The sequence below is a fragment of the Eleginops maclovinus genome, chromosome 10 (genome assembly GCF_036324505.1).
Source record: "Eleginops maclovinus isolate JMC-PN-2008 ecotype Puerto Natales chromosome 10, JC_Emac_rtc_rv5, whole genome shotgun sequence".
NCBI classification, from domain to species: Eukaryota; Metazoa; Chordata; class Actinopteri; order Perciformes; family Eleginopidae; genus Eleginops; species Eleginops maclovinus.
In genome coordinates, this window is record NC_086358.1 from 21892229 (window position 1) to 21918618 (window position 26390).

Consider the following 26390-nt stretch of genomic DNA (forward strand, 5'->3'; position numbering starts at 1 on the left):
GAAAAGAGGAAAACAGGTGCACTATGTGACTGAAGAGGACAGTGATGATTATGAGGACGTCATGACTGTCAATACTACAGAGATACTGACAAAGACTGGCAATGAGACCAGAGATGACAAAGCCAAGAACAGCCAGCATTTTTGCAGGGATGCTGGTAGGCAAAGAGCTTGTGAAGTTTCAAATAGATTGTGGAGCTACCTGTAATGTAATCCCCATAAATCTATTGAATCCAGACACTCAGATGGAACGCACAAAGAAAGTGCTGATTATGTACAACAAAACCAAGCTGCATCCACTTGGAAAATGCAAGGTGAAGGTGAGGAACCCGAGAAACCACAAACTATACCGGCTGGAGTTTGTGGTAGTGAATGAGGACTGCAAACTGCCACTGCTTGGCAGGAAGACAAGTGAAGCTATGAAACTGATCAAAGTACAATATGAGAACATTCTAGCTATAGACAGCATCGTAACTGAAGAGGAACCATCTCAGTGTGAACTAACTATCAAACAAATAAAGAAGGAGTTCGGAGATGTGTTCACAGGTGATGGCTGCCTGGAAGGAGAGTACAGGATTGAGATCGATGAGAGGGTGGAGCCAGTGAAACTTCCTAAACGACGAGTCCCTGTTGCCATGATGACTCCACTGAAGGAAGAACTAAAGGATCTTCAAAGGAGAGAGATCATCACACCGGTGGAGAAAAGCACGGAGTGGATCAGCAGTCTGGTCACTGTGCAGAAACCTAATGGGAAGCCTAGGATATGCATCGACCCCAGACCACTCAACAAGGCACTGAAGCGCAGCCATTTTCCCCTTCCTACCATCGATGACATCCTCCCAGACCTCTCTAGAGCAAAGGTGTTTACAGTATGTGATGTAAAACATGGGTTTTGGCACGTCAAACTGGAGGAGGAGTCGAGCTATCTGACTACATTCTCGACACCGTTTGGCAGATTTCGGTGGCTCAGGATGCCTATGGGAATCAGCCCAGCACCTGAGATTTTCCAGCTGAAGCTGACACAAGCGCTGGAGGGGCTGCCGGGCATATACATCATAGCCGATGATGTATTGATCACAGGTGAAGGTCATACACAAGAGATGGCCAACAAAGACCACGATGCGAAAGTGAGACAGTTTCTAAACAGATGCAGGGAAAAGAACATAAAACTGAACGCAGACAAGTTCAGGCTGAGAAAACAGGAAGTACCATACATCGGACACCTGCTGACAGCCGATGGACTGAAAATTGACCCCGATAAGGTTCGAGCAGTGAGGGACATGCCGAGACCAACAGACGTGAAAGGCGTACAGAGACTTGTTGGCATGGTGAATTATCTCTCTAAATTCTATCAACACCTATCGGACGACTGCGAGATACTGAGACAGCTCACACACAGAGACAATATGTGGGATTGGACAGAGATGCATGACGAAGCGTTCTGCAGGCTAAAGGACAAGATAGCCAAAGCACCTGTACTTAAATACTACAACCCAAAAGAGGAACTGACATTGCAGTGTGACGCATCAGAAACGGGGCTAGGAGCAGCACTGACACAAAAAGGGGAGCCTGTAGCCTTCGGGAGCAGAGCACTGACACAGACGGAAAGGGGCTATGCCCAAATCGAAAAGGAATGTTTGGCTATTGTCTTTGGGATGGAAAAATTCCATCAATATACTTATGGCCGAAAAGTGACAGTACAGAGTGACCATAAGCCGTTGGAGAACATTGTCAAGAAGCCGCTGTTGAGCGCACCAAAGAGACTCCAAAGAATGTTGCTCAGGCTTCAGAGATATGACATAGATGTGAACTATGTCCCTGGACGTGACATGTTGCTTGCAGATACCTTGAGCAGAGCATACTTGATGGAGAGCTCCACTACAGGTTCAGTGGAAGCGGAGATTGAGACGATCAACATGGTAGACTACCTACCAATCTCAGAAGAGAGATTAAGCACAATCCGCTCTGCTACCCGAGAAGACAAAACACTACAGACACTAAATAAGACCATTCAAAAGGGATGGCTACCAAATAAGAAAGACACACCAATGGACATCATGCACTACTACTCATTCCAAGAGGAACTGAGCGTTCAGGAGGAAATCATTTTCAGAGGAGAGAGAGCTGTCATCCCGGACACACTCCGCAATGAGATCATCCGCCGTATTCACTCCGCTCACCTGGGGGTGGAAGGATGCCTCAGGCGCGCGAGAGAATGTGTCTACTGGCCGGGAATGAACGAACATATTAAGACATTTATAGCAAAATGTGACATTTGCAGATCAGTTGAGGTAAAACAACAAAAAGAGACATTACATCCACATGAGGTACCAAGTAGACCGTGGGCCAGGGTTGGTACAGATTTGTTCACTTATGACAACAAAGATTACCTAATTACAGTGGATTACTATTCCAACTTTTGGGAAATCGACTACTTACCAGATACAAAATCAAGTACTGTGATAAGGAAGCTGAAGGCTCACTTTGCCCGTCAGGGTATTCCAGATGTAGTTGTTTCGGATAACGGGCCACAGTACAATTCCCAAGAGTTCCAGCGTTTCTGTCAGCTGTGGGAGTTTCAGCACAGAACTTCATCTCCTGGATACCCACAAAGCAACGGGAAGGCAGAGTCTGCTGTGAAAACAGCAAAACGACTGATGAGGAAAGCCAAAGCTGCAGGAGAGGACCCATACCTGTCAATGTTGGATCCCCGCAACACACCAACTGAAGGACTAAAGACAAGCCCAGCTCAGAGACTGCTGTGTAGGAGAACCAGAACCCTACTACCAACAAGGGATAGTCTTCTGCAGCCAGAGGTAAAACAAACAACACGAGAACTGATTGACAGGCAAAGGAGACAAGCCAAATACTTCAACAGGACAGCCAAGGACATGGATATACTGAAACGGGGAGACCGTGTTAGAATACAGCCGTTTGATCCCCACACAGTCTGGAGAAAGGCTACGGTGGTGAATCCTGTGGACCACAGGTCCTATGCAGTACAGCTGGACACTGGAGGTGTTCTTCGGAGGAATCGACGTCACCTAAGACGGGACCAGGGCACAGCACCCAGTGTGGCGAACCACACAGTGACTGAAGAAACTCACACAACACCAGAGACTGTTGCAACCCCTGACAGAGTCGTGGGTGACACACAACAGACTGTAACTACCAAATCTGGTCGAGCAGTTGTTAGGCCAGGGTACCTGAAGGACTATGCAGGCTGAACTGTGGTATAAGGACACTGAAAATAATAAAAGAAAAAAAAAAAAGGAGAAAATGTTGGAAAGCATTGTTAAATGTTATTTGTACAATATTGTTTGAGATGTCACAGGGAGAAGAGTTATTTTCAACATTGATAAGGAACACATTTTTATTTGGTAATGTGTTTATTGTTAGCAGAAGATACAAATAAAGTGACATGGTTTAGGTTTACAGTTAGGTGGTGTTAGTGAGGTAAGACTGTTGAATAATATATCACACTACAAAAGGAAAAGAAAAAGGATGTAACAATAGTATTGTTATGTAGTGTTTGTTTCAACACGGACATGTTAGAGTGTGACACCTAGGAACGGTAGCTGTTCAGAGTTGCAAGTACTATGTTGTGAGCCAGTGATAGATTGAAATAAACAGTGTAAGCAAACTGGAATATGCTTTAATCGTCCATTCTGTGTCGGGTAGAGACAGGGCAGAATGAAACACATTGTAGCACGCCTCATCCCCCTGTATTTCAGCCCTGTTCCTGAAATGCTGATTCTGTGACTGTAGCTTTAAATGAACTAGCTGCTGCTGGCCATGCCCCTTTGGACCTGCTGCTGGCCACGCCCCTTTGGAGCATCATGATCTCTCCTCTGAAGAGAGTTTTCTACCTGGAGAAACTCAGCTAAACGCTGCCGTGATTAAACGCCATATCATGTTCCAAACCACATCCAGCATTATTTCTGAAACACTTCTCAGTGTTTACCACTAGAACAGAGACATGATATGTATTATATATACAACAACTCTAAGTCCCTCCTGCAGACATCCTGCTGAACACACAGACACACAGCTGGGTGAGGGATTCAGCTCCCAACTGTATATTGCAGACGATAGGTTGGGACATTTCACCTGGGCGGGACGTTGCCAGGAGTTCAATGTAAAGCCAGCCCACATTTCCCTCATAAGGACAGCAAATCTGGATCAGCTCGTTTGTACCCCCGTTTTTAGAGATGTGGGTTGGAGGAAAAGAGAGAGGGGTTGTATTTTCTGAGGGTGTATTGTATTTGTAAGTCTCCTTACACACCGGGGACACATATTTATGTATAAAAGACAGCAAAAAGTGCATTTTGCAAAATAGGGTACCTTTAACACAAAAACATCAGTCATCATCACATTTTAATCTACATGTTGTGGTAACTCTTCAAGATGCACATGTGCTAATAAAGAAAGGGTAGAAAAAGAAAGCTAGCTTGTAAACTTAGCACAGTATTTCCAGGCTCAAACAGAAGGAAAGCCTGCGCAGACTGAGGAAACACCTGTCCCTCACGGTGGTGCTGCTGAACACAAGCTGCTTGGATTCCTCCATACATCTTCAAGGTCTGTCTTTCTGTCCAGCCATGATGGCCAGGATCACTTTTCCTTCTGTCTTCTCATCCATGCCACCACACAGTTGAGCAACTAACTGTGAAAGTATCATGAAGATGCAGGAATTGTTTATTAATGTCTTGATGCTATTCCAAAAGGACTTTCGTCGCTTTATCTCATTTAGTTCACCCGTCCACCTCTCCAGAGTGGAGTTAGGCAGAGAGGAGAGGTTGGGGTTTCTCTCAGTGATGAGCCTTCAGCTGGAGCCTCCCTGCTGGTCACGCTGTCTGACAGACTGCAGCTTCCTGGAGCTGTACGGCCCGGGTAATGAGCAGCAGATAGTTACCAGCTCCACAGTATGGTGTGAATGTAAATGTTTGTGATTAAGTGAAAACTCACTTGATCAAAGCCCCGGCGCATAATGAGACCTCGCGCTCGTCTCATCCACAATCTGTGCTTTTCATGTCAGCTGTTTGAAATGGATTAGCCGGTGGTGCTGCCATTCCAGAGCAATTAGACAGCACACTGACACACTTCCACTGTTCTTTAAATGCGTGTCTTGTTAGTTGAGAGGAAAGGAACATCTGAAATCCTTCTGCAGTGTGAACACCGGCTGACGGCGCCATCTCCGACAGATTCACGGGTCCGGCACATAATCTTATTTGCATTTTGATTGTTTTCTGGAGGTTTGCTCGGTCTCAGAGCTGTACTAAGACCTGTAGGCTTTCATCCATGGACGAATGCAGAGTATTCTGAGCCTTCTGTCCCCTCAGCAGGATTCAATGTAAATGTGGTTTAATGAGCATTGTTTAATTTAGCATTTCCGAGATCATATGTTGAGACGAAAACAATATCTGGAACTCACTTACCATCATTCTAATTAAAAGTAGAAGGAGGTGGGGGGGGGGGGGGGGGGGTCCTGTGTACACTTCCCATCATAAAGAATGAAGTGCTGAATGGATTCTGTTGCCGGTAAACAGCCCGGACTGATAACAATCAGTGTGAAAGTGGAGTGTAAATGGGCTCTACCTGTTATTGTATCCTATGAATGCCTCGGTGCCATTATACCTTCAACGAGGTTAGCGTTGCTACTCAGCCGTAAGATGAGTGGAAGAGCTCTCATTTAACCTAGCCAACGACGAGATAAAGAGCTTAAAATGTCAAGTCGCCTTTTTGGAGCGAGCACATGGGATCAGTAACCGCCTCCTCCGCTCCTTCCTTGTGCATGTGTACATCCATGTGTGTGTGTTGGCTCCCTCCAGCATTAATGAGAACTAAAATGCTCCACTTCCCAAATTACCCTAACAGGGCTGCTCTGCGCAGCACTCACTAATCATTTGCCTAAAAAAATGATAGATATAATATCTCATTTTAATCTCACACAAATAAATGTCCATCACTCAAACCGTTCTGTGATTTGACTCTGTACTCGGAGTATACTCAACACCACCTATCATCTCTGTCTTGATGGGCAGTTTTGGCAGGGACAAACGGTGTAGCAGGGATCATACCACTCAAAACCCTCAGCTGTTATCAGAGACAGCAGTATCTCACAATTACCCATTCAGCCCTAGTTTCAACAATTCAAGGTCACAGAGGCTTCTATTAAGGGAACTTCAATAAAGCAGTCATTATGGAGCAGAAACAAGGAGCTGCACAGACTTTAATAAAGGACAAAAAGGACACTTAGTCCTTAGTCAAAAGGACTAAGCTGAACAAAGACAGGAAGAAACTGCTGAGTTTTGCAGGGCACACTAATTCAGAATCAGAATCAGAAATACTTTATTTATCCCAAATTTGGAAAACATTTTGTAACAGCAGCAAAATACAATACAATATGAAGCATAGCAAAACATTTGAAATAAAAATAAGAAATATACAGATAGTAAATAGTGCAATGTAATGGAATATTAAATGAAAATATAATATAAATGTACAATGTTAAGTGTAAAGTGTGCATGTTAAGGCCAGTTAACAGAGAGGCTATGAAGCAGTGAGTTGTCTGCCAGCCAGAGGGTATTTATTATAGAGTGTTATTGCAGTGGGCAGGAATGTTCTCCTGTATCTGTCCTTGTGATGGCGGAGCTGGAGCAGTCTGTTGGAGAAGGAGCTCCTCTGTCCTTCCAGCTGCAGGTGGAGAGGGTGGTGGGGTTATCCATGATAGACAGCAGTTTGTTCAGAGTCCTCCCCTCCACCACAGCTTTAAAAGGGGTCCAGTTTGATGGCGATGACAGAGCCAGCTTTCTTAATTAGTTTGTTAAATCTGCTGGTGTCACCGACTCTAATGCTGCCCCCCAGCAGACGGCAGCAAAGAAGAGTGCACTAGCGCTACCACCTTACGGTATGAATACAACAACAGACATTGTTGTATTCATACCGTAAGGTGGAAGCAAACCTGTGGTGAATGGGCTTTGTGTCCATCTGAGTATATTGTTGGTTCAAAACAGAATACATAATGTCTCATACCAGAGGAAACACAGGGTGTGTGTGTGTGTGTGTGTGTGTGTGTGTGTGTGTGTGTGTGTGTGTGTGTGTGTGCGGGGTTCATCATCAAAGCTCCTCTCCCTCTTGCTGGAATCGACAGGCTCATCACATGGAGGGTCAGGTCGCTCAGCAGAGGTTTGATGTTGCAACCAGACGGAGGCTTGCTAATCTCGCCCACAGCGCTGCCTTCATGGGACTGGACAGCCAGAGCAGAGCATATTGATGTGTTCTGCCTTTGTGGTGCCCTTCAGCATGCATGTCCTCATATTGACCCACCTTGAACATCTCCCCTCCCCCTCAGATTACGATGATAAGGCCGGACAGGAAGCTGACAACAAGAGTGTATCTTCAGCATCTGTCCAAATGATGTGTTTCTGTGTTTGTTAGTTCGACCTGACCAAGCAGCAAATCAGTTTCAAGATCACTTTGAAGACGCTGGAGGACAACCTGTTGTCCCGTCTGTCCTCAGCTTCAGGGAATTTCCTGGGAGACAAGGAACTGGTGGAAAACCTGGAGACAACCAAACGCACCGCCGGAGAGATTGAAGAGAAGGTTTTTATTTTATCTTAACAACTCTGTATCTCCTTTGTTTATTAGATCGTATTCACTCCTATTAGCTATTTTGAGTAAAGTGAAGACAAGGGGTGTCCAAACTACTGAGCAGTTTAGAATAAAATGTTAACAGAGCAGTTAGCACACTGTTAGCCCCTCCCTCTCTGTCACCCCCCTGCTGTTTGCCTCCTGTTGGTCAGTACATTAGATCAGTGAGACGAGGACATCACTGTGATTGGAGGATGTGAGTGTGCCTCCTGTCAGTGAGGAGATGAGCGCTGCCTTGCAGGTGTTTATTCTTAGGCATTATTTAAAAAAAGATAACCGGCTCATAATTAACGTGTTCCACAGAGTGTGAGAACATTTGGCTGGAACACAGAAATAGCTCTGAGGGTGTTTATTAGGATGGTGCACAATATCACCATTAGCTGAGTGTATGCATATCTGAGATGTATGCCTGTGCGTCAGTATGACTCAGTGTGTATGTCTTTACTGCAGGTAAAAGAAGCCAAGGTGACAGAGGCCAGAATCAACGAGGCCCGGGAGTACTACAGGCCGGCGGCAGCTCGGGCTTCCTTATTGTACTTCATAATGAACGACCTCAATAAAATCCACCCCATGTACCAGTTCTCTCTCAAGGTAGCCTGTCTGTTGACATGCCATGTTTCCTCCCCCCTCCGCTGAGACCCCTCTTTACACTCACTTCTCCGTTCTTCCCCTCCTTCTTCCATTTGCTCCTTGTGTTTTATGCTCTTTGCTCTGCTCTTATTGTGTTTGTGGCTCCCTAATGTCTTTGTGTAGAGCGTAATGTCTTCCATACTGTCAGCCAGAGACGCTGAGAGGAGGCAGCCTGAGATATGGTTTGCAATCACTCCGACTCCGCAGTCAGCTGCCCTGGCACAAGTTATTTCCAACATAATCAAATGAAAACACATTGTAATATGTTCTTCACACTAATTTAGAACAAAGTGAGACAGAAGTGAGACTACAGTCTGTGATTACTGAAAACTACTGTTCTAATGTTTCAACTCTTACAGGGATTACAGTTCTAGAACCTTTGATGCATATTTAGCTGTGTAGATCTCAGAGCACACGGCGTGATTTCTGCTGTAAACATAAGCGAGATGGGTCAGGTTAAATTAGCTGTATGGTTGGAGAATATTCTGCGTGATGTTAGTAGACACTCTGTACCGAATGCTGTGTAAATGCTAATGAAGGAACACAGTGTGGCTCACTGATCTGTGACTCTGGCACAGAGGAAGAACATAAAGCAGGTGTTGGTCTTTGAAAGGACCCAGAAATGAGTCATCATTTAAGCTTAGCGGTGTATAGTAGCGGTAGCTATGCGACCGTTCTGTCGACGCGATAGCATTTAAGCTTCAAAAATCATAAAGTGGTGTTAATATGTGGAGATTATCATGCCGAAAAACACATGTAAGTATTGTAAATGTTTGTTTGCTGAGGATTTTACTTTCTAAAAAATCCAATGCAATTTCAACTTCTGGGTTGGCTTACAAAAATACATACTTGCTGCACCACTCTATACTGCATGTGTAAAACAAGGGTTAATCTTTGTTGATCAGGAGACATTTAAAATTAGGCCTTTCAGAGAATACTTCAGGGATACTTCATGAATTCTACGCACATTTCAGTGGATCACAGTGAAGGGATCCCCACTGTAACACTGATACATTCATCTTATTCCTATTATTATGGTTTTAAGACAAAGAATATCTGTGTATGTATACAGATCATGATCCGATTAGTACTGAATGTCAGATAGTGATCCAGTGTGTGTGTGTGTGTGTGTACACAGGCTTTCAGTGTGGTGTTCCAGAGAGCGGTTCTGAGGGCAGAGCCTGACGAAGCTCTGAAGCAGCGGCTGTCCAACCTAATGGACAGCATCACCTCCTCAGTCTTCCAGTACACCACCAGAGGCCTGTTTGAGTGTGACAAGCTCACGTACATCGCTCAGCTCACCTTCCAGGTACGAGAGCAGGCCGATGTCCTCTTCTGCATTGTTGGTTTCCAGAACAAGCCTTCCAGTGTATTAGGAGCTCTGAGACTAGTGCTTGTTTGCATCTAATCAAGTGAAAATGAAATGTGCTTTGTACTGAAAATAGAACAATTCCAGGTCCTTGCTGTTTGTTGTGTCCCAGATCCTGCTGAGGAATAAAGAAATAAACCCTGCAGAGCTGGACTTCCTCCTGAGATACCCTGTCCAACCAGCTGTGATATCACCGCTGGATTTCCTCTCCAACCACTCCTGGGGGGGTCTCAAGGTACAGAGGGACACACGTGAATACTGAAATATAATGATATGGAATGCAAAGAGGTATGACGGATCACATGACATCCAGGTGTGAGGACGATCCAGAAACAGGGAATGTAGAGACTGATCCTGGGCTCTCGTCTCTCCACAGAAATGCATAAGATTACTGTTTTCATCTTTATATTAACAACAACAACAGACTGCATATTGTTCCTCCTGCAGAGCCATGCAGGGTCATATAAAGTGGATCTTATGACAGGGCTCATATGAAAGTTTGTTTTTTATTTTGGACCCTTTGGCTCTCCGTTCCGTCAAAGGTAACACTGCCAAGAGGGTTTGATTTTAGTACCTTTAGTGTGTGTGTGTGTGTGTGTGTGTGTGTGTGTGTGTGTGTGTGTGTGTGTGTGTGTGTGTGTGTGTGTTTGTACTGTAGGTGTTTAAAACATCCTGCAGATTAAAATCATGAGCGTGGTTGATCAGCTCTATATTTAAATCACATCCTGAATGTCCCACAAAAGGTGAATTTCCCCAAAACACTATTGAAACATTAGATGCACCCCGAGTATTTCCAAACTGTGTTCCTTCTGCCTGGCCTGTACAAAAGGCATGAACGAGAGCCCCTATATCCAGTGGCGGCTGGTGAACATTTTTTTTGGGGGGGGCGCAGTTGGGCGGCACGGTTTAAATAGCACTTTTTTAGAGGTTTAGCTTAAGACAGTTGGTTAGGTGGCTGCGGCCACATTCGTGCTTCTTACATTTTTGTGTGAAGTGCTTTAGATCCTTCATCCCGGTTGTAGTCCAAAGTGTTTCAGTCCCAGGACTTTGAAATAACAGACAAGGGAAACAAAAAAAGGCATTGCTCACTGTACAACCAGCTAACCAATTCCGCTTAGCATACAAGTTTGAGGAGAAAGTCCGAGTGTAGGTTCTCCCGCGATCAGTGGTCGTCTGTTGAATGTTTAAATCCGGACGCTCGGGTCCCAAGTCTTTCAATTTCTTCTTTTCGACATCTGATAGTCGATGAAACGGTGTTTTAAGTAGAGCTTGCACGGAGTTCTCAGCCATCGATGTCGCCATATTCACTCAATCTAAGTTTCAGCTAGCTACGGTGCTGCTCTTTACGCTTGTGGTTAGGGAATGATAACGATGCTGATTCGCCGAAATAGTCCAATCGCGTATCTAAGAATGTCACATTGAAGAAACAATGCCATTGGCTGTGGGCGCAAAGATTTGCGCCCACAGATCTAAGTTTCATCCCCCAATGAAAAGCTATCCTTGCTAAAATGACTGAGAAAAGTATAAGCTCTCCTATAGACTCCCATGTTATCGGCGCCCACGGACGGTAGCCGACCTGCCTATTCTCAGAAAAGGCGAATGGCAATATATTATGTCCGGACACATTTTAGCGGTTCTTGACAGTGGTCTCCCATACACATTTAACCCATAAACACGGTACATTTCTTATTTCAATTATGTTGTATATATAACGTTTTTTAACTCAAAAAGTCAGGGTGGGCGGCGCCCAAGCGCCCACTATTGACGCACCGCCACTGCCTATATCCCTGCAGTTATTTAAGCCCCCCAGTCTCGCAGTGGAACATATTAAGGGCTTGGCGCTGTAATTGAAGTCTGTTTGCTGTGTTTTACCCGGACCTTCAGTCTGACAGGACTCTGCAGCACTCAGCTTTGCTCTGTGACCTTTTAACATTAAAAGGTCAACACAGAGTTCTGCATAGCCGTACTTCCTGTTAAGAAAGAGACCTCTGACGGAGCAGCCTGGGGGTGCAGCAGCAGAGCTCCTTTCTGTCAGATCACTTTAGCAGCACACTAAACCCTATGGGCAGCATGTTTCTTACCCTCTCATGCTCATGAATTCTTTCACGTTGTACTGCCTAGAATGTTAACTTACCCCCTCTAAGGGTTTGGAGACCACCTGCCCCTAACAGCACTAAACCTACTGTTGATGCTTAGGCCTTCTAATCAAATTCTGTCATTCCGTTTACCTTTGGCATTGAAACATAATCAGTTAAGCTTTAAGGGAGAGTAAGCTCCGGTTGTTTGGAACATGAAGCCCATGCAGTGTGTTCTCCCCTCACCTTGCTCACAGGCTGCTACCCTCCTGTGGGAATGCTCCTCCTCCTCCTCTTCCTCACCATATGTGGAGGGGGGAGCAGTAGTACATTTACTCAGTGGCGACCCATCACTAGGGGCAGGTGGGGCACAGGTTAGATCAGCAGAAATTAATTAAAATAATAATTCCCAAAATATATTTAAAATATAATAATCACAAGTGGGGCAGAGTGCTCGCTGCCCCACTAAAACGTCATCTCATAAATCAGAGCTGATTGGCTGTAAGTGAGTGTGCCATGAAAACGACAGTTACATGTTTAACTACGGTTCTATAATAGTCAAACCCTGCCAGCTGCATAGGCTAATTGAAATGAGAGTGTGCCAGCACGTTAGGGAGGAACGCTGTATTTGGCCCACCTGAGCCATCTGAGTTCCATCAAAGACACAAGCTGTTCACGGACAAGGCCTGTAGTTCGCTAACATGCTTTGCTGAAGTGATGGCAAAAAGGAAAGCAGTCTTGACTGAGAGCCACCTCAGTTCTGCCTGTGACAAGGGTTCAAAGGGAGGAGAGCATAGGGCGTCCAGCTCCATGGGCAGGTCCCATGTAGGACCCTGTGGCCACTGCCCTCGAGTGGCAAGACCCACAGCTGAAGGCAGCAGGGGTTGGGATGCTACATCCAATCCTCCAGCTGAGACAAGAGGTCCTTCATGTTGGGGAGACGCCAAGGCGTCCCGCAACGGAGTCTGTGAAGCAGGGAGAACCAAGTCCTGGCTGGTCAGAAGGGGGCCACCAGAAGAAGCCTGTGGTCCAGATGGAGCCCTATGACAAGTGTTGGTAGGATCAGAGGAAGGGGTGGATAGGCATAGAGAACATACCTTGGCCATGAATGAGCCAGGGCATCCTGACCCAAAGGGCTGGCCCCTTCTGAGGATCCACAAGCTGAGGAACAGGAACCAGGCCCATAAGCATGGGCTGGACCCTCCTCGTCATACTCATTAAAATTAGTGGCTGAAGCTGGAACCAGCTCAGCCATGGGTTGATTGGGTGCAGTGGATGCTCTGTATGGGCACCAACATGGAGAGCCAGGAGAAGTGACTTCATCTGGGCTAGTTCAGCAGGTCCACCCTAGAGGACAGCTTATCAGACTTACTCCTCTTCTTGGGTGGAGCACCCGCAGCCTCTGCGGCCCGACGAATACGATGGGTAGGTTGGGCTGGAGTAAACTGTTCAGGGAGAAGGTCAACATCAGCTAGTAGCTCCACCTCAAGAGGCATGATGGTGCAATTCATGCACGGGTCCTCCGAAAGGCCCTCCCTCTGATGCTCGAGGCCAAGACAAGAGGGGCAAAGGTCATGGCCATCCTCTGGTTAGAGAGGAGCCATACAGAAGTTACAGCGGGGAGAATAAACATAGTGACAGCACCAATGAAAACTCCACACTAGTTGCTGCGGGTAGCTTAAGTCAGTCCGAGAGCACTCCGCTGACTGTAAAAAACCGGGCCAGGAAATAATATATGCAGTTAGAGGGGAGTGAGGACACTCCTTTCACTAGCGCCGTAGCAAGTTAGCTAGTGCTATAGTACTCTGCTAACTGGGGGAAGGAACAAGTAAGGAAACAGTTATATGCAGTGACACGGGAGAGAGGAGACTCTCTTCACTAGCGCTGTAGCAAGTTAGCTTTGAGCGATAGCACTCAATTACCTTTAAGCTTGAGGTATAGATAACAATCAGTAAGCTAGCGGCCGAACAATTTAGTCTGGGCGAGAGCACCCTACTTACCTTTTTTTTCAGTGGTCTAAAAAAAAACAATGTATGCGGCATCAGCCAATTACTGCTACTGTCCAGCCAAGTTAGCCTGAACGAGAGCACTCTGCTAACTATTAAACAGTCACTGTATAGGGAAACAATATATACAGTCTTAATTATCGGCAGAATTCTTATTAGCATCCGACCTGTAGAGTTTACAGAGCTACAGTGAGGAGGAGCGGGACACTGTCCTCACTGGCACAAACGGCAGCAATCTCCACGGCTGATGTTGAGGGGCATCCGCCAGTTCGGGACTCCTGACATTTTTATTCGCTACAGCAGAAAGAGCCAAAGAGAGCTTAATATTACACCCAAGATACTAAAGAATATACAACAATCACACAATTTACAAAATACACAAAAATAGACCTCAGAAACCATTCTGAGTATAGCAGCCAGATATATATTGCACAATTATTACCACAACGGCGGGTGTTATAGTCAGTGTTGTTATATGTGTGGGGGTCTACCAGGGGCAATGATGGTTATAGAGTCTGACCGCTGCAGGAAGTGAGGACCTGCGGTATCTCTCCATGAGACACCGCAGGTGCAGCAGCCTGTCACTGAAGCAGCTGCACAGTGCAGACATGGTGTCCTGGAAGGGGTGGGACACATTGTCTGGCAGGGAGGACAGCTTTACTGCCATTCTCCTATCTCCCACCACCTTCACTGTGTCCACAGGACTCCCCAGGACAGAGCTGGCCTTCCTTATCAGTCTATTCAGTCCCTTCATGCTAGAAGCCGAGATGCTGCAACCCCAGCAGACCACAACATAGAAAATGGCTGATGCCATCACAGAGTCATAGAAAGTCTGAAGGAGTGCCCCCTGCACCCCTAAAGACCTCAGACTGCTCAGCAGAAAGCATCTGCTCTGTCCCTTCTTGTAGAGAGCAGCAGAGTTGTCGGACCAGTCCAGTTTATTGTTCAGATGAACATCCAGGTATTTGTAGGATTTTACAATCTCTATGTCCACTCCCTCGATGTTCACTGGTGTGGGGAGGAGTGTTGGCACCGTCTGAAATCCACCACCAGCTCATTGGTCTTCCCTGCGTTGAGCTGGAGGTGGTTCCCCTGGCACCAGAGGATGAAGTCCTGCGTCAGCTACCTGTTATCCCTGTCGTCCTCGTTGGAGATAGGCCCACGATGGCAGAGTCGTCAGAGAACTTCAGGAGATCCTTTATCTCAGGGGTAATCCCGGGTTTGTTGTTTGGAAAACACCGTACAGTCCTGGTGGGTACGACGTTTTCCTCACAGAAGTTGATGTAGTCCGTTATGCAGTCAGTCAGGCTGTTGATGTCCTCCCCGTGAGAGTCAGTGAACACATCCCACGCAGTATTGTCGAAACAGTCTTTAAGGGCCTCTTCAGAAGCCTCAGACCACCTTTTCACACTGCGTGTGGGCACCGGCTGTCTGTAGACCAGAGGTTGATACACAGGCAGGCGGTGGACCAGGTTGTGGTAAGATCTGCCCATGGGAGGAAGGGGTGATGAGCTGTACGCCTCCTTGGTGTTGGCGTACAGTAAGTCCAGTGTTTTATTGTCTCTGGTGGTGCAGGTGACATATTGTTTGAGTGTGGGCAGAGTTTTTGAGAGAGAGGCATGATTGAAGTCCCCAGAGATCAGGGTGAGGGCAGTTGGGTGCTGTGTATGCAGTCTGCTAACAGTAGAGTTGATGACGTCACATGCCTCCTCAGCATTGGCAGAGGGCCGAATATACACCGCTATCACGATAACATGCAAGAATTCGCGAGGCAAATAGTGTGCCCGCATGCTAACTGCTTTTCAACTCAATGTCCCAGGTTTACACCATCTATCGTTCACAAACACAACCAGCCCTCCTCCTTTCCTCTTACCACTCTCTCTCGTCCTGTCCGCCCGCAAAAGATCAAAACCATCCAGTGTAGCATTAGTGTCCGGGGTTAGTTCCGTTAGCCAGGTCTTTGTAAACACCATGATGCTGCTCTCTCGGTATTCGCTTTGATGCCGGGTCAACGCCGCTCGCTCGTCCATCTTGTTGGGAGATATCTTACTTTCCCCATGATGACGGAAGGAAGGACAGGTCTGTAACGTCTCCTCCTTGCTCGCAGCTTTGCCCCAGCACTGTGTCCCTATCTCTTTCTTCTCAGCTCGTGGGGAACAACTGGTCTATCGCCAATTAGCATAGCCATGCTACGGGAGGCTAACAGTTGATCGCGAGTGTAAACAATGGTATGTTCACTGCACGACGAAACCTCTGACAATGAAGTGAACAGAAAAGTAGCCAAAGCAATGCAAAAATTATGTGCTTAGTGCAATTATATGTTGACAAAAGAGCTAAATACAATAAATAAAAACAAAACAGCAAAAAACAGTATGTAAAATAAAGTAAATATAAGGAAATTACTCAGTGTGAGTAGGAGCTGCTGTAACAGGCTGCCACTCCGTGCGACCCCGAGATCTATGAATATCTCCCTTGGGAGGGACAGCTAGTCGCAGCCTTTGGAGGGTGAGTCGCATTTATTCCGCAGCTCCGACAGACACGATCACAAGGCTACAGATAGCGATGAGCTTTGAATAATCAATATTAATAGCTTAGGCTTCTGCTTTTAGAGTAGTAACCTGCGCAGCGAGAAGATGAAAAAGGACTGAATGCGCGAAGTGGAAGATATCCAGTGCTAAGCACTGCCTCTGGTGGTCATTAAGGATGAAATGTAGTTGAAGCAGTGTAGTTATGAAGAGGAGACGAGAGAGCTAAGACTACATCGTCAGTGGTAAATAATACAATCAGAAAATGAAAGAAGTTAACCATCTACTGGAGCTTTGGTGAGCGAAAGTACAGTTTTTATGATTGTCTGTGTTTAGCCTTTAGGCTATCCATCTGCTGGATCGATTGATATTGTAACCACGGTGACGATTGTCGGTGTTTTCCTTCTATATACAGTCCTATATAAATATCTAGGTTGTTAGTGCCCCACCAGTTTTTTACATTTTAAAACGCCACTGCATTTATTCAAGTAATAAATGGAGGTACTTGCAGTTTCCTTAAGTATTTTCATGTTATCCTACTTTATACTTTTAAAGATGTAGCTACCAGCTACTTTGCAAATACACAATTTAGGTCAACTTATAACATGTTATATACTATTAAATTAAGCTGCCCAGTATTATATAGAGTTTTAACAAGTGCAACATTGAAGTGATGAAAAGATTATTGCATCAATAATTATAATAAACTATTTTAAAATATGTATTGTGCTTGAATCTGCATAATGAGTACTTTTACTTTTGGCACTTTATGTATATTCTGATGCTAATTCATTTTTACGTCAACCTAAGTACAATTTTGAATGCAGTACTTCTACTTCTTAATGTAGTAATTGCTACTTTTACTTAAGTGAATAATCTGAGTACTTCTTCCTCCAGTTATGGATTTACATGGACACTGTACTGTGTGTGTGTGTGTGTGTGTGTGTGTGTGTGTGTGTGTGTGTGTGTGTGTGTGTGTGTGTGTGTGTGTGTGTGTGTGTGTGTGTGTGTGTGTGTGTGTGATAAAGGTCTCCGTCAGCTGGGGTGTCACAATAGAGCCCGTACTAGTTCTGCAACGGATGCATATTCAGCCCCCCCCCCCCCCGCTGTCTCTTTATGAAAGGGATCCTGGTTACTCAGCATTTCTGTTTGAAATAATATTATTTCTAATGGCGTGACAAAAAATAAGCAGTGCTTTCTGTATTTTGTCTCTTTATTCTACAAACTTTTGCAAACAAAGTTGATCCATCTGCTGTGTGTGGTGAAATTTGTCCAAAGTGGTTGAACTGTTTCTTTATGATTAATTTTTCTCCCCAAACATCCAGTCCCTGTGCTCCATGGAGGAGTTCAGGAACCTGGACCGAGACATTGAGGGCTCGGCCAAGCGATGGAAGAAATTTGTGGAGTCTGAATGTCCAGAAAAAGAGAAACTCCCTCAGGAGTGGAAGAACAAAACCTCTGTCCAGAGACTGTGCATAATGAGGGCCCTGAGGCCGGACCGCATGACGTACGCTGTCAGGTGAGAGCCTCTACTCTGAACCTTGCTGTTTGCTGAAAGGGTAAAAGGTAGACCTTTTGGTTTGATGTGACAGCGCTGTGCTCACTGCGGCTGCTGTTGTCTGTGGCTTAGAGGCAGCACAAATACACAGCTGTAAGAGAACATTCTGTGAGCCTCATTATAAGCCTCAACATTTGTCTAAGGACTTTCATCAGATCAGAGTTTGATCCCATCTCCACCTGCTCCTATGGCATCTCTAGCCGCAGACTCCACAACTTGCTGCAGATGCCACGGAAGGCAAAGTGTTCAGAAGTCGAAAATGCACTCTGAATGTTACATACTGTAATAATGGTTTATATATATATATATATTAAACAGTAAGGTACTTAAAACACATGATGATAGTTAGTAACATTTTATTATGAAATATGAAAACATATCAAGTCAAAGTCCACTTTCTTGTCAAAGTTTCCACATGTGTTAATATAATCAATTATTATTATAGATATTACACTTTCCACAGAGAAAGCACCCTACTTGACTGAGACATTTTCCACTATAAATAAGTGTTAAAACAGCAGCATTTGCCACGGAAAGCGAGTGGCAACTACCTTAAACATTTGTTTGCCTCGGCATCCAGTGGTAATTCTCCTTCAGCATTCGTCGGTACTGGCATCTGCGGTAACTGATGCCACGGAATAATGTCACCGTCCCAAATGTACGGTAAAAAAAAGCTTTGCCTACATAATCAGTAGCATATGAAATGAACTAATATTGTATAATATAAAACGTTACAACCCACACAGCAAAAGGACACTATTGTGTTTGTGCAGGACTCAATAACCACACCGTGTTGCTCCGTTTGTTGCCTTTAATGAACTGCCCCAAACCTTACATTTTGCGACTCTGTGCAGGCGGTTTGAGTGCCAACGACTCCCGTTTTCCAGTCTGTAAGTGGCCGGCCCCAGCTGCTTAGTCACCCGCAGGGGCTCTGACCAGTAGGACTACAGCTTATTTTGGCGGTGAAGGCGTTTGATCCTGACCCAATCTCCTGCTGAAAGTGAGGGGTCTGCACTCTATGTGTGGCATCGTACTTCCCTTTCATCCAAGCCTGCAAATCTTTCACCTGGGTCCTGGCTTTCTGGAGCCCTGGGCTCCCACGTGCAGGAGCTGGCTCAGCTCTCAAGCAGTCCAGTGGTTGCTTTAGTTCACATCCAATCATGAGCAATGCAGGTGACACTCCAGTGGTGGAATGCTTGGATGGCCGGATGGTCAGGAGAGTTTGGTTGAGAGCGTCGCTGAAGGTCTTTCCTTCCTCCAGACAGGCTCGGATACCATTTTTGAGAGTTTTATTCAGTCTTTCCACCCCCCCATTACTCTGTGGGTGATACACTGCCGTCCTGATGTGCTTGATGGACCGTAGCGTGAGAAACTCTGCGAACTCTGCTGATATAAATTGGGGCCCGTTATCTGTTGTGACCACACCTGGGAGGCCCCATCGCCCAAACAGGTTGTCCAGGCGGTCGACGATGGAGTGCACGGTGATATAGCTCAACTGAAAAACCTCTGGCCATTTCGAATGAAGGTCATGCACCACCAGCAGGTAACAAGCATGAGCAGGCGCCCCGTGAAGTTCTCCGCAGATGTCGACCTGAATATGTTCCCAGGGTGAAGACGGCCAAGGGGTCGGGGTGAGAGGGGCTGTGGCAGGCTGGCCTGTTTTCCCACTCAGAAGGCAGCAGGCGCAGTTTCGCACCAGCTCCTCAACGTCAGAGTCTATGTGGGGCCACCACACTGTATCACGGCAGCGCTGCTTTACCTTGACCACCCCAAGGTGCCCCTCATGCACCATGTGTAGTACTCTGGACCTGAGAGTCTCTGGAATGACCGCACGGTGACCATGAGCTAGGCACACTGCCCCCCAGCAGGAGAGCTCGTCGCGGAAACGGTAGTAGGGAAGCAGCCTATCATCCACTTTGGCGGGCCAGCCGTCCTCGATGTACGTGCGGAGAGCCGTGAGGGCCTCATCAGCGGCTGAGGCCTGCTGGAGCTCCGCCAGGGTATCTACTGAGCTGAGGGGCACTTGCAGGATGTGGACCCAGTCCTCATCGCTCTCTGGGTCTGATGACCCCCCCCCCCCCTTGTCACAGACACAGCCCTCGACAGGAGGTCGGCCACTGTGTTGGCCCGCCCAGGCATAAACTCCAGACTGAAGTTGTACTGGTTCAGCCTGTCAGCCCACCTTAGCAGTCTCATAGGCCTGTGCCCCGAGCCTTGGGTCGCCAACAGTGCCGTCAACGCTTGGTGGTCTGTGCGAATGGTGAAACGCCTCCCATATAAGTAAACATGCCAGCGTTCGCAAGCCCACACACAGGCCAGGGCCTCCCTCTCCCCCACTGAATACTTCTGCTCTGCTGAAGTAAGCGACCGCGACGCAAAAGCCACTGGGTGTTCCGCCCCGTCCTGAGTCTGGGAGAGCACAGCGCCCAGCACCACCCCGGAGGCATCACAGGTGACCAATGTGGGCGCGGTCAGGCTGAAATGGGTCAGTGTGGGCGGGGACGTGAGCTGCTGTTTGATGACACGCACGGCTTCGTGGCAGGCCGGGGTCCAGTCCCACGCCACCTCCTTCCTGAGCAGCCGGCGCAAGGGAGCCATCGAATTAGAGAAGTGTGGCATGGCGTGTGGATAGTAGGCGGCCATCCCCAGGAAGGAAAACAGCTGGGATGGTGACTGCGGGTCTGGCAGGGACAGAATAGCCTCATTGTGGGACATAATTGGCGTGATGCCCTCCTTCGAGAGCCTGAAGCCCAGGAACTCAACTTCCTCAACTCCGAACATGCACTTTTCAGCATTCAGTGTGACCCCGTGCTGTTCAAAACGCTGAAAGACTTGCACCAGGCGAGCATCATGCAGTGTGGTGGAGGGTGCATGCATGACCACATCATCTAGGTAGATGGAGACACCCTGGATACCAGCCAGTATGAGTGACATTATCTTCTGAAAGCAACTCGGGGCTGATGAGAGTCCAAATGCCATGCGTTTGAATCTGAAAACCCCCATGTGCGTGACAAACGCTGTAAGGTCCATGCTGGCTTGTGCAAGAGGAACCTGCAGGTAGCCATTTCGTAGGTCCATCTTACTGAAGACAGTGGAGCCCTGGAAATGGCTAGTGAGCTCCTCAGCCGTAGGCAGGGGGTACTTGTCGGGGATGATGGCTTTGTTCACGTCTGTGAGGTCCATACAGAGTCGCAGTCCCCCCCCTTCTTCTTAGCTATTATCAGGTTCGACACCCATGGTGAGGCGTTGACAGACTCGATGACGTCTGCCTCCACCCGGCGCTGCAGCTCAGCCTCCACTGCGTCACAGAGGGCCAGAGGAATGCACCGTAGAGGCTGGATGACAGGGCGGACTGACTGGTTGACAGTAGGCTGGTGTACAAATCCCGTCATGTGGCCCAGCCCGTTGAACAGGTGTGAGTAGCGGTCAGGCCAGGAGGTGGCGACCTGCAGGACATGCAGGGTCAGTGCGTCGTTATCTTATCCATTCTACTTGTTCATAGAGCACGCCCACATCACTGAAATCCAGTCCACGTTTTCACTGCAACCTAGGTTGCACTCGTCTCTGCATCTGGGTACCTGCAGCATGTACCGGGAGGGAGCACACAGAACCGACTAGAGCAGCATTAGGAGAAGAACGTTAACAAGAATGGATATACGGACATTTTTCAAGAGAGTAAGTATTGATCACTGCTGTTGGTGACAATAAGTTAGCTCCAGTCCCCCAGCTAACAACAGAAAGTCCCATGTAATTAATGAACGAAATGCTCCCTGTTTGACAAATAAAAACCGGGCTTGCAGAGAGCCCCCTGTACAGGAGACAGCGTGTGTTGTGTGCTGTAGAAGATCTCTGTGCACGTCTTACCTTAGTTGTTTTGCAGTCAAAAGTTACATTTCAGCTCTAAAAGAACGCTGCTACATAGCTAGCTAGTTAATCTGAAATGCACTGTGAAGGTCCTGGTTGTTTATAGAGTTAGCTGTGCAGTCTTTTATTTTTACCATATACTATCTTTTGGGTGACTCCCTTCTGGAGCATCAGCTCCAGCATCAGATACACACAGTGAAACAGGAGCTGAGCTCATTCACGTATGATTATGTGGATAATAATGACAATAAGAATAATATGATAATGATAATAATAATAATAATAATAATAATAATAATAATAATAATAATAATAATAATAATAATAATAATAATAATAATAATAATAATAATAATAATAATCACACTACCACCCCTATTGACCTATAGGAGTCAGGGCAGAGGAGCAGAGAGAGTGAGAGGGGAGAGAGCTCTACTGGAAAGGTGAGTCGCAGGATAGAGTCATTTGTGATGCAGACAGTCTTTGAATTTTATGGGGGGACTTCAGTGCTTAATTTGTAAATCATAAGGTGCCGGAACGCAAAGTACATGACAGCTCAGGGATGACGAGACGCGTACAGGTCCCGGAACGTATACATAAAAGGTGCTGAAAACAACATGAAAATGTCCACTTGCAACGCTGTGGGACATACAAGCCTCGATTTCAAATAGTATCCATGGTATAAATGTTATGACGATAATTTACAATTATTTTAGGATAGTACGCACAACGCACAACAACAACACATCACCACAGGTGGGACTTCAGTATACAGCCAGCAATCAATTTCTCAACAGGTTTAACGTGTAAAAAAAATATTGATTATTCAAAGATTGGCACGGCGGCCTATTAATAGACAGTATGTTTGCTCACCATATTTAGTTGTTTAAAACACCACACATCACGAGCATGTCCGGATTGTCCTCCATCTCTTTTTTTCTACTTTTACTGCGTGTGTCTGTGGCAGTTCTGTGTCCTTTGGCCACCCAGGACCTCACGTACGGGACTGGATTGAATTTAGCCAGGGGGGGTCCAACAAGATTTAGGAAGAGTAAAGATGACATGGTGGATGTGAGCAAAGAGCTACGGTTGGGAGTGCAAATCAAGTTCATTTGTGAAAATCCGCGCTCACATTCAGCACTTGCAATTGGAATGCTGTTGACAGCAACAAGTAACTCCATCAGCTCATCGGGGGGTCTTTGCCATCTGAGTCTCTGTACCTTCTGTAGGCCCGTATGACTGCGCGCGGGTTGGCAATGTTGAAGCGCTGACACAGTGACTCGACCTCAGTCTCTCCATACAGCGCACCTGCGTCCTCGGGCCAGTATTGTGCGTAAAGCACCTTCAACTCCTCAATGAACTTGTTATATCCAGTTTTATCTGGCATCCGGCCTCCTTGAGATAACATACGGTCCTCCAAGTTCTTGGCCACAGTTAGAAAAAACTGCTTGGGGTCGAGTGATCTGTCGCTTGATTTTCCTCCATTCAGCGTGATGCCATGGAAAGAGTTTTCCTCAATTCCCCTTTGGCTCAGTTCAGTGTAGCGACCTGGCCGATCCGACATGGCCTCAAGTACCCTGATTTCCCGACAAATTGACTTGTGTGCTGAAATGATGGTAATGTCTCGTTTTTGAAGCTCGACTGAGAGCTCAGATAATTCTTGCAATGCATCGCACATTATGCCTAAATTGTTCACAAACGCATGCGAAGATAAGCGCATAGCAAGCCCACTGTATGTTTGCTTTGTGACACTGTTACGGGAGGGATCTTCTGATGCAGTTTTGAAATGCTTGTAAAGTGCTGGGTAGTTCTTCCACACTGCTTCAACGGTTCTAAAACTTGATGCCACCCATCTAGTGTCTAAAATACGACCTATTTTGCATAGCTGGACATCCAAGCTCTCAGCTGACTCTCTCAGCTCCATTCGATTTTTGTTAGATGTGCTATACAGTGCATATATCTTGTCCATCAATATTTTAAAGTGATTTATAGCACCCATCTCTTTCACTACGTCTGCGACTGCAAGCTCAAGCCTGTGGGCTGAGCAGTGCCACACAGTAATGTTGGGAAACATGGCCTGGAGCCGACTCGCCACTCCGCTTTTACGCCCTAACATAACCGAAGCACCATCACAAGTTACTCCAATGAGGGTCTTAGAGAGAAAATCCTGTGTCAAATGCAGGCGCTCCAGAGCAGACAACAGTTTGTGGACAATACCTTGAGCAGTTAGATCATCTAGCTCTACGAGTTCAGTAAAAATGTTTGTAGGCTTGTCCATATCGGGCAACTGAGCCCTAATGTATATTATCAAGCAGCTCTTTTTGCTTAAACTGGTTGACTCATCCAGCATTACACTGATTTTGGGAGTGCACTGTAGCCTACTATTTTTTCAAACTGTTTTCTTTTCATTTCTTCAGAAATATGTTTCTGTATGTTTCCACATGCAACATTGGAATGTAAAATTCTCCCCATATCGAGTCCATTTAATTCTTGGCAATCAATCTCCTGTTCGAAGCCATATGCGGGACGGTGGCGTTTAGCCTCCTTGTACGCCGTGCGAAATACGCGAGCTGTAGTGGCCATCTGTCCAGACTGACTATTAATTATAGATTGTCCTAAAGTGTCCACTTTTGCCTTTTCGAGAATGTTTGCTGCTGCTAGGTGAGCCTTGGTACGGGCATGTTCAAATACCTTTTTTCTAAGTGCGCGTTGCTGTTTTATAATATCTGAAGCAGATGAGGTTACTGTGCATAAAACCCACTCTTTTGCCAGTTTCATCCCCGACGTCTTCTCTGCCCCCAAAGTCCCCACCGCCTTACACGTTGTGCAACCCAAACCTGATTTTCCCCTAAAAAGCCAGGGATAGTAAGTCTGCTTCACTTTTAGCTGAGCTTTTGTCCATGCATCCCATCCCTGACCTGTCGCTGGACGTCCCACACTCCTCTACGCTCTCCTCTCCTACTGACTCTTCCTGCTGTAAGCCTGATGTCGCGGTTCCACTTGCCTGCTCCAGCTGTTGTACCGGGCTAGTTGATGCCAGGGTACCCACCGGTTGCTGTTGGTGGTCCACCTGGCCGACGGTAGCTGGCTCCTGCTCCGGCTGGCGGTGAACCTGACCCGCTGCTGACACGGTGCCAGCCTCCTGCCCGGGCTTGGCTAGCTGTCGGTTAGCTAGCTGGCTAGCTGTTGCGGCGCTAACCTCCTCCTGGTTTTGACCATCAACATGACCGCTGCAGCTGCCCTCGTCGCTGCTTGTGGAGGCTTTTCTGACTCGTTTTGAAGTGTCTATTACCTCTTCCTTCTTTTTGAAGAAAGACAGTAAATTTAACTGTCTTTTTGACATGCTTGCATTTAATTAGTTTCTTCCTCTCTGCGAAGTGCTCCTCATGTGGCGAATTTCAAAAGTGAACGCGTTTGTCCGTTGGTCCAGCTTTTCAGTGCGTCAACACAGATCTCCGACTCTTTCAAATCTTAATCTTAATAAACGACATGAAATTCTTGGGATTTTTTTCTGTAAATTAATATCTGTATATTTTATTTCATTTTAACCATTTTTTTATTTTTATTTTTTGTGAGAGGTACCGGATCTGCCCAAATAGGTGCCGGAACACAGGGTGGCCAAAATGAAGAGGTGCCGGATCCTGTTCCGGCAGGATCCGGCTCAAATTAACCACTGGGGGACTTCCTTCTGGAATATCAGCTGTGTTTCTAACTTAACACATGCACACAGTGAAACAAGAGCTGAGCACATTCACATATGATATCTTCAGTGGATAATAATAGTAATAGTAATGATACATTATGGTAATAATAATCACTCCACCACCCCTATTGACCTGTAGGAGTCAGGGCAGAGGAGCAAAGAGAGTGAGTGGGGAGAATCCTCTACTGGAAAGGTGAGTCTAAAGGATTTCACAGGATAGTCATTTGTGATGCAGACAGTCTTGGAATTTTATGGAACTCGATATGAATATGAAATACGAAACATTTCAGTCCAGGTGCACCATATAAGACATATTTAACTTGAGCTTTTATTTAGGAGAGTAATGATTGGAAAGTGGAGATAGCCAAGAGAGAGATATATAAGCCAAATTAGCCTGGCCCAAATATTTTCAAGAGTAGGCTACCATAATATGACTGTAAATTAAGTAATCAAGTAATATTATTCAGGACATGAAATTACAAACATTTTAGTCACATACAGTGGGGCAAAAAAGTATTTAGTCAGCCACCAATTGTGCAAGTTCTCCCATTTAAAAAGATGAGAGAGGCCTGTAATTTTTATCATAGGTATACCTCAACTATGAGAGACAGAATGAGAAAAAAAATCCAGGAAATCACATTGTAGGATTTTTAATGAATTTATTTTCAAATAATTGTGGAAAATAAGTATTTGGTCACCTACAAACAAGCAAGATTTCTGGCTCTCACAGACCTGTAACTTCTTCTTTAAGAGGCTCCTCTGTCCTCCACTCATTACCTGTATTAATGGCACCTTTTTGAACTCGTTATCAGTATAAAAGACACCTGTCCACAACCTCAAACAGTCATACTCCAAACTCCACTATGGCCAAGACCAAAGAGCTGTCAAAGGAGACCAGAGACAAAATTGTAGACCTGCACCAGGCTGGGAAAACTGAATCTGCAATAGGTAAGCAGCTTGGTGTGAAGAAATCAACTGTGGGAGCAATTATTAGAAAATGGAAGACATACAAG

The 26390-nt window shown here is 46.1% G+C and overlaps 1 protein-coding gene across 1 annotated transcript in view; it reads left to right on the plus strand.

Moving 5' to 3' along the window:
- Nucleotides 1-26390, plus strand: part of LOC134871300 (dynein axonemal heavy chain 9-like) — a 266267-nt gene that overhangs the window by 174485 nt on the left and 65392 nt on the right. The window contains exons 64-68 of the mRNA XM_063894016.1: nucleotides 7435-7599; nucleotides 8098-8238; nucleotides 9416-9586; nucleotides 9759-9881; nucleotides 17578-17771. Coding sequence (XP_063750086.1) covers nucleotides 7435-7599; nucleotides 8098-8238; nucleotides 9416-9586; nucleotides 9759-9881; nucleotides 17578-17771 — 794 coding nt within the window. The remainder of the gene's footprint in view (nucleotides 1-7434; nucleotides 7600-8097; nucleotides 8239-9415; nucleotides 9587-9758; nucleotides 9882-17577; nucleotides 17772-26390) is intronic.